We start from the raw sequence: 8,619 nt of genomic DNA, 5'->3' as shown, positions 1-8,619 counted from the left end.
TGAGGTTCCAAGGCTTTTAGGGGGCAGGAGACTGACCCTTCCTGGCAGGGCACACAGTGGGGCCTATGGCTTTGGGACAAGCCGGCTGCTTCGCTGGCTTCTGGCTCTAACAAGATGTCACAGTCGGGCCATCAGAAGAGAGGCACCCTTGGTCCACCAGGCCAGGCTGGGGAAACTAAGTCAGATGGAGCGGCTCCCTGCTGTCCCGAGGGGCACGTGGCTGTAGTGGGCTTCCCCACACATGTGGCCTTTGGGAGAACTGCAGGGGCTTCAGGCAGCCCTTCAGGGAGCAGGGCCTGCAAGGGGCCTGAACTTGCCCCTGTGGTGGAGAGTGGAAGGGGGCAGAGCCTCAGGATATTCTAGAATAGTCTGCATTCTCTCCACAGAGGCTCAGGCTGCCTCCACGACTCTGGACCAAAGGCAGAGCGAGGGTGGGAAGTGGCTGGAAGGCGCCAGTTCACAGGGAGGCTCCAGCAGTGAGCCTGGTCCCCCCATCTCCACCTGGTTCTCCTTTCCCTTCAGAAAGCTCATGAAATGGACAGGAAAAAAAGAGAGCTCTGGACAACATCTTTCGTTCTAAGCCTCCCTCCCAACTAAATTAAAACCAATAAACTCCTCACTTAACAGACCCACAGGTGAAAATAAACTTTAAAATTAAGTCTTAAAAAAAAAACAGACCCACAACTTTGTAAGTCTACCTCCTAAATGCCAAAATCCAAACTGCCCCAAACCGAAGAATGTTAGCCTGATTTTAAGACGGGGGAGGCTGTAGGGTGCAGCCCAACACACATCTGAGCTGGTGGGCTGTGTCACCCGTTGGACATCCCCTCAAGCTTGGCAAGAGACTCAAGGTGGATGGATGGCAGGGAGCCACCTGGAGGCAATTTCTAGATGCAAGTGACCTGCCTTCTAAGTAAGGCCTTTCACCTGCAGAACTTCCCTGGTGGCTCAGATGGTAAAGAATCCACCTGCAATGCAAGAGACCTGGATTCAATCCCTAGGTCAGTAAGATCCCCTGGAGAAGGGAATGGTTACCCACTCTAGTATTCTTGCCTGGAGAATTCCACGGACAGAGGAGCCTGGTGGGCTACAGTCCATGAGGTTGTGAAGAGTCAGACATGACTGAGTGACTAACACTTTCAACTAGTAATTGACGAATCGGGCCAAAGAGGTCATGTGCATCATACCTCCTGACAAAATCATCTCACAACTGAACGCAGTTAAGGAAATCTGTTTGCAAAATATTTAGGACTAAACTTGGTTACATGTCCTGTTTGCTCTCTCCCCTGCCACTCCTTGAATTCCTCCAACCTGTGACTGTCAGATTCTTCCAAACCCTGCTAAGTAAAGCTGGGTACATTCTGTTCCCCCATTGTCCCTTCTCTGGGATGAGAGGCTCCGAATCTGTATGTGGGATTGACGTGGAGCTGGTGGCATCTGTAATGCATGGTGAGGGGTGACTGCTGAGACTTACGTGTCTACACATACATGGGTATAGAAATCATAAAATATTTTAATGCTCTTTTTTACAAGGCCACAGGCTTCCTTGTGTCAGGTGAATCCCAGCGGGCACCTCTCTCTGGCAGCTACGAGGTGATGACATGTTGAGGGGCTTCTGTACAGGTCGCCCCAGTTAATCGGTACAAGTTGCAATGAAACCTCTGCACTAACAGCCCCGAGGACATGGTGATGCTAAGAGTTGCTGCCTCTTTGATTGACTTAACCTCAGCTCAAGATGCAGATTTGTCCCAGCTGTCAAAAAGTCTCGAAACACCAATCATGCGTCTTACCTCTATTCTGGATTTTATAAAACATTTTATATATATACATATATATAGATATAGATAGCACAAGAAATGTGCCTGCGATGCACTCTAACATAGAGCACAGGAATACACACCACGGAGCCCAACCCCAGCGTGTCCACAGGAGAAAAGTGTGAAGGTTCAATGCGCACACAAGGTCCGACAGTGGAAAGGTACAGAGTGCTGTGCGCCACACCTCTCCACACAGCCCATCTGACGGTGATAGCTTGTTGCCTCTGTCCCGCTAGTGGTGATGGAGGCAGGAACAGAAACTATGTGATTTTCTAAGGGCAGAGGATATCCATCTGGTTTGGAGAGAATGATGGTTATCCAGAAATTTATCTAGAAATAACTGTCGAAGGTCAGTATGCCTCCAGGCTGGGGTCCGTGGCTGGAGCTGGCTTTGCAGGTGGAGGCTGATTCGGCACCTCAAACACACAGACTCTCACACTTCTCCATACACTCCTCCTAGGGAAAGTGCACTTCCAACAGCGGCTACAAAAATAGGTTGGCACGCTCTTTTGATACAGTGAGGGAATCTTCTAGAAGCTTTTCCCCTACTTTCACGAATTCTCTTCCCCGATCTGCTCTAGAACTTCGCACTCCGACTTGGAACGGGTCTGGAGAGAAGGCCTTGGACCATGCCTGCAAGGTCTGGGTGTGGCTGCGAGGAAGTCCCAGAGGGGCCAGCAAGGGACGCGTACTCGTGCTAGGGGGCAGCCATTTTCTGAACGGGTCTCCCCTTCCTGGCTGAGCAGTAATCCACTCACTGCCCATCTCGTCTGGCCAGATGGAAGACTCCCTGAAAAGTTCCTGGTACGGCTTCTGTACAGAAACAAATGTTGAGGGGAAAAAAGTTTGCTATGTTGAGCTCTAGTTTTGCATTTCCAGTAGTATGGCGCTACCACTCCGGGCTCAGAAGAAATGGTCCCCAGCCCTCCCAGGAGGCCTGTGCTAGGAGCTCTGGACCAGGCGTCTGTAGTGGGGCATAACTTCGTGCTCTGGGAGGTGAAGGGCAAACTCCAAGGCCACCAGCACTGGGAACTCAAAGGCAATCAGTTCTCGTCGATTCAGCCGGAACTTCTCTTCCAGTTTCTGCAACAAAATGTAAGAAAACCAAAAGCCTCTTAGCCTTGAAATAAAAATCCTAGGTTTTCTCCATGTGTAGTCTCTATATCCATCAGCCAGCATTTACAGAGAAACCTGTTATGGGCAAGACTGTGGAGGAAGAAAGGGAGGCGTCAGCTGTGTTTCCTGGTCGCAGTCCTAGGGCAGGACTCATACCTCCTGAGGACCCAGAGGCTGCCGGGAGCCTGACATACATCCCATGACTTCATTTAATCCCTCAATAATCTTATGATGTCAGTGGTTTTTCAAATTATTTATTTATCTGGCTGCACCAGGTCTTAGTTGCAGCATGTGGAATCTAGTTCCCTGGCCAGGGATCGAACCATGGCCCCTTGCTGTGGGAGCATGGAGTCTTAGCCACTGGATCACTGGGGAACTCCCTGAATACACTAAATTTTAAAACAGGCATTCATATAACTGTCCAAGAAGGTCAGTGTTTCCTTGCTTTGATGACATTCTACTTTAAAAGCAAGGACATCAAGAAGTCTACAAACAATAAATGCTGGAGAGAGTGTGGAGAAAAGGGAACACTCCTACATTGTTGGTGGGAATGTAAACTGGTACAACCACTATGGTGAACAGAACGGAGGTTCTTTAAAAAACTAAAAACAGAGCTACCATTAGACCCAGCAATCCCATTCCTGGGCATATACCCAGAGGAAATCATCATTCAAAAAGATACATGCATACCAGTGTTCACTGCAGTGCTATTTACAATAGCTAAGACATGGAAGCAACATAAATGTCCATCAGCAGAGGAGTGGATAAAGAAGATGTGGTACACATATAGAATGGAATATTACCCAGCCATAAAAAGAAGGAAATAATGCCATTTGCAGCAACATGGGTGGAGCTAGAGATTATCTTATTGAATGAAGTCGGACAGAGAAAGACAAGCAACATACGATATTGCTTGTATGTGGAATCTAAAAACAATGGTAAGGCTCATTTGTACAAAATGTACATTATGTACAAAACAGAAATAGAGTCACAAGTGTAGAAAACAAACCTATAATTACCGGGGGAAAAAGGAAGGGAGTCATACAGAGGGAGATTTTGACTGACATATATACACTACTACATATAACACAGATAAATTACAAGGACCTACTGCACAGCACAGGGAACTCTGCTCAATACTTCTGTAATGGCCTATATGGAAAAAGAGTCTAGAAAAAGAGTGGATACTATGTATATGTGGGGGCTTCTTAGGTGGCGCTAGTGGTAAAGAACCTGCCTGCCAATGAAGAAGACATAAGTGACGCAGGTTCGATCCCTGGGTCGGGAAGACCCCTAGAGGACAAAATGGCCACCCACTCCAGTACTCTTGCCTGGAAAATCCCATGGACAGGGGAGCCTGGTGGGCTACAGTCCACAGGGCTGCAAAGAGTCAGACATGACTAAAGTGACTTAGCGTGCACACACGCACAAACTATGAATATGTATAACTGATTCACTTCACTGTACACCTGAAACTAACACACCATTGTAGATCAACTATACCCAAATAAAAATTAAAAAAAAAAAAAAAGATATTATCACTCAATCAAGCCCACGCCCTTCCCCAAAAAGGAGGTGGCCGAGGTTACAGGAGGCCAAGGTATGCTGAGCCAATGTGACTGATGGACACTGTTGGTCACAATGCCCACAAGACCCCTGGCCATCACAGTGGCCTCTGTGGCTTTTGAGAATAAGCTCACCCCTCTCAGTGCCTGAATATGGATTTTTATGGCTGGACTCAATACTAGGGATCTTCAGTCTTGTCAAAGGGACCCATCCATCTCTCTGTTCTAGGACAGCCCAAGATGTGGGGTCTGACATTTGCTGCAGAAGGGCCAACCTCACGGTCCTGGTCCCTCAGCTGGTACTAAAGATCAGAATTCTCCCAGGCAGGGTCACCGGTCAGGCTTTTCTGAGAGACCAATACTGGCCTGGAGCATGTGCTCCCACTCCAGCCAATCAGGACTCAGCCACTTACGTCAATTAAATGCTTGACTTCATGCTTTTTGAGGTCACTTCCGATTTTGGCCGCTAAGAGCACACAGGCGCCTGCACAAAGCTTCCGGTTCTGTTTGTTCAGCTTTCCCTTGAGGGCGAGCTTCTCAAAGTAGACAAAGGCCATGGCCACCGTGGGCTCCTCGAGGCCACAGTCCTCCTGGGCGAGCTTCCGCATCTCTCGTTTCAGGCTACAGAAAGGCGGGAAAGAGGGAAGAGTCTTGTTAGAATGTGGAGTTTCAGAGGACTGCAAAGAAAAAGACTATCCTGTTCTGAAAGCACCTTCTCTTTCTCAGTCTCAAAAGGGTGATGTGGAATAGGAGTCGATCTCTATAAGCAAGATTTATGTTATATGTGGGCAACACACTTAAGAGATCAAACCAGTCAATCCTAAAGGAAATCAACCCTGAATATTCATTGGAAGGACTGATGCTGAGGCTGAAGCTCCAATACTTTGGCCACTTGATGCAAAGAGCAAGACCCTGATGCTGGGAAAGATTGATGGCAAGAGGAAAAGGGGGTGACAGAGAATGGGATGACTGGATGGCACCATTGACTCAATGAACTTGAGTTTGAGCAAACTAGGAGATAGTGAAGGACCAGGGAAGCCTGGCGTGCTGCAGTCCATGGGGTTGCAAGGAGTCGGACAGGACTTAGTGGCTGAACAATAACAACAGACTTAAGTCACTGGGACTTTGAACCCTTCTCTGTTGGTCAGCCTGTATAGACCATGTCGTTTCAGGACCATGGTGAACTCAAGTGGACGGCTGAGGGTCTGGAAATGGAATAGAGCTGTTCACAGTGACAGGAGGAAACAAAGGTCATTCCAGAGAGATAGTCACTGAGATAAATTAGGTACTTGGTATCAGCTCTGCTGAAGATCACTTATGGCCACTAACTATGGCAGAAGAGGGGTTCAACTGAGTGCAGCAACCATGGGAGGGAGCCGACAAGGGACATATGTATACTTATGAGTGATTCATACTGATGTATGGCAGAAACCAACACAAGATTGTAAAGCAATTATCCTCTAATTTGTTCCTGTTCAGTTCATGTTCTTGTTCTCAGTCATGTCCGATCTTTGCGACCCCATAGACTACAGCACGCCAGGCTTCCCTGTCCTTCACCATCTCCTGGAACTTGCTCAGACTCACGTCCATGGAGTTGGTTATGCCATCCAACCACCTCATCCTCTGTTGCCCCCTTCTTTCCCAGCATCAGGGTCTTTTCCAATGAGTCGGCTCTTCTCATCAGGTAGCCAAAATTAAAAATAAATAAAAATTTTAAAAAAGAGTGCAGCAACCAATCTTCTTATAAGAGCTGCCTGGCCAGCAGACCAAGTATGAATAGTTAATTTTTCTCACTTCTTGGCTCGGAACATGCCAGAGTCAAATCAGTATTGGGATACGTGCTCACATGTACGTTGGCACATGTTCCAACACTCTATTTGTGTATAGTTTAGCCTCCATGACCTACCACACACACACACACACACCCTGAAATCTTGCTGTCCTGGCACACAGTCACCACAACACAGGTCAGCTTCTCTCCAGGCCAGCAAGACTGGCAGATGTGGGTCACCGCAAGGCTGATCCAATCCTCTGCAGGGGAAATTGGGGCCTGACTTTGCTTTGGCCGTTTGGCTGATGGCTTGCAGATAGGGCTTGGCTGTCTCCTCTGGGCCGACGACTGGGTAGTTATCTCAAACCTTATAATGGCAGCTCTTTTCTGTTTTGCCTGCATTTAAGGAAGCAGGGGACCGAATGTTTCCTATTCTGAGTTTTCCATAACATAAATCTTACTCAACTGTGAGCCACAGATAGTATGAAATGATTCCTTCATGAGCAACCTCCTCTCCCACGCCCAGATCCTTAGCTCGTGTCCAGCCTCCCTCAGCTCTCACACTTCCGGGCACTGGTCAGCCAGCATTGGACAAGCCTCTTTAGTTAGAGCTGAACATGACCTGTTTCACTTCCCCAGAACAACAGAAGAGCCGGCAAACCAAAGCAAGAGCTCAGGATGTGCTGGGGGAAGGGCCTGGGGGGAAGTTCAGGTGGGGGCCCAGCCCCAGTGTGTGTGTGTGCGCTTGGCTGTGTCCGACTCTTTGCGACCCTCTGGACTGCAGCCGGCCAGGCTCCTCTGTCCATGGGATTTTCCGTCCTCACTTACCTCCGAATTTTGCTGAGTGTTAACTTAATGTGAGGGAACTTCTCCTTGAAGGTCTCGTTCATGTCCTTCTTGAGATCAGAGGGCTTCACGTAGTCAATCACTGTGGTCTGAAACAGATCGGGCCACACAAGTCACTCCTTAAAATATGGATCATGGGTCATAATCCCATGCAAGTCACACCCAACTTCTAACACCCCCATCACCAGCAACGGGGAACCCAGGCTAGAGCCATCTTGAGGGCTCTGCCGGATGCAGGAGCCCATCGGGGCAGGACCCCTGCAGGTGGATGGAAACAAAAGCCCAGTCATCAGCAGGACCCGGTGACATTTAGAAGCCCCGGCCACCAGAGTCAGTGCCTGGCAGACAGTCACGAGGTTTGTGATGATGTTAGCAGGTTTGAGCAAAGAAGCTCCATCTTTCATTGGGTGCCAAAGCTGGGTGAGCCCCCAGAGAGGATATTCCAGGGGCTGGAGGAGGGATGAGGGATGACTGGATCTCACCCAGTGGCAATCACAGCAGCTCTGCTGTTTTCTGTCTTACATGTAGATACATGCAATGCTTCTTTCCACCTTTTTTTGGTGTGTGGGATACTAGTTCCTTGTTCAGGAATAGAAATTGGGCCCCCTGCAGTGGAAGCGTGGAGTTTTAATCACTTGAACTGCCAGGGAAGTCTCAGCACAACACTTCTCTTGAAAGAAGCCTCCCACTGCTGAAAGAAAAATTTGCAAGTGCCTTCCCCCTAACCTTATGGAGGAGGAAACAGAGGGTCAGAGAGGTGACCAGGCTTGTCCCCACTGAGGAAGGGCGCACTGCTTTCCTATTCTGAATCAGACTGAAAGAGTAGTGGTTAGTGGCAGCCGGGAGCAGCTCCAGGCAGCTGAAGGTGGAAAGGGTTGGGGGCAGAGGCTGGAGGCTCCATGTCCAGCGAGTCAGGCAACTTGCAAAAAGTGGCTTAACCTGAGCCTCACCCTCCTCTTTGCTGCACAAGATAAGAATACCTGTCGGGCTGCTTCACAGGTTTCTCTCAAAGATCAAACAAAGAGAACCCAATGTATCTAAAGCACATTGGAGAATTTTATCGAGAAGACAACGGGGAGACGGCAGCCAACTGGGCTGTGCTCCTGTTCCACCGAGTCAGTGTCTAAGGACGGGGCCTTGCTCTCAGCACTGTGATCTTGCCCAGGTGGTTTTTATGCAAATGAGATCCTCCTTTGCCTCTCCTGCAATGTTACTTCTGCAGGATCATCTTCCCTAAGTCCCTAGCTGGACTTGCCTAAGTCCCAGTCATCCCCCTTTGCTATACACTATGGCTTGGATAGCCAATCCTCTTCCAGACACCGCGCTGTCCTTCCCGATTTCTTTGCAGCTAGGATTCCACACACAATTCCAGTTGCTCTGGGGTGATGCACTGGTGTCAGAAAGCAGAGTGGAAGCAGAGGCTGGGCTTCTGTTCTTTCTGCTGCCAAGAGGAGTGATGGCAGAAGCCCTGGAGTCCCAGTTTCCATTCTGTGGGTGTGGACCA

At 48.9% G+C, this 8,619-nt stretch overlaps 1 protein-coding gene across 1 annotated transcript in view; it reads right to left on the bottom strand.

The window, feature by feature from the left end:
• Window positions 1–1,493: 1,493 nt before the first annotated feature.
• CABLES1 (Cdk5 and Abl enzyme substrate 1) overlaps window positions 1,494–8,619 on the bottom strand; it is a 104,748-nt gene continuing 97,622 nt past the window's right edge. The window contains exons 8-10 of the mRNA XM_040264723.1: window positions 7,098–7,204; window positions 4,912–5,119; window positions 1,494–2,900 (exon numbers count right to left, since the gene is read on the bottom strand). Coding sequence (XP_040120657.1) covers window positions 2,760–2,900; window positions 4,912–5,119; window positions 7,098–7,204 — 456 coding nt within the window. The 3' untranslated portion in view covers window positions 1,494–2,759. The remainder of the gene's footprint in view (window positions 2,901–4,911; window positions 5,120–7,097; window positions 7,205–8,619) is intronic.

Source organism: Oryx dammah, unplaced genomic scaffold, assembly GCF_014754425.2.
Source record: "Oryx dammah isolate SB20612 unplaced genomic scaffold, SCBI_Odam_1.1 HiC_scaffold_22, whole genome shotgun sequence".
Taxonomy (NCBI): domain Eukaryota; kingdom Metazoa; phylum Chordata; class Mammalia; order Artiodactyla; family Bovidae; genus Oryx; species Oryx dammah.
Note: the sequence above shows the minus strand (reverse complement) of the source record. Positions and strands in the feature narration are given on the sequence as shown.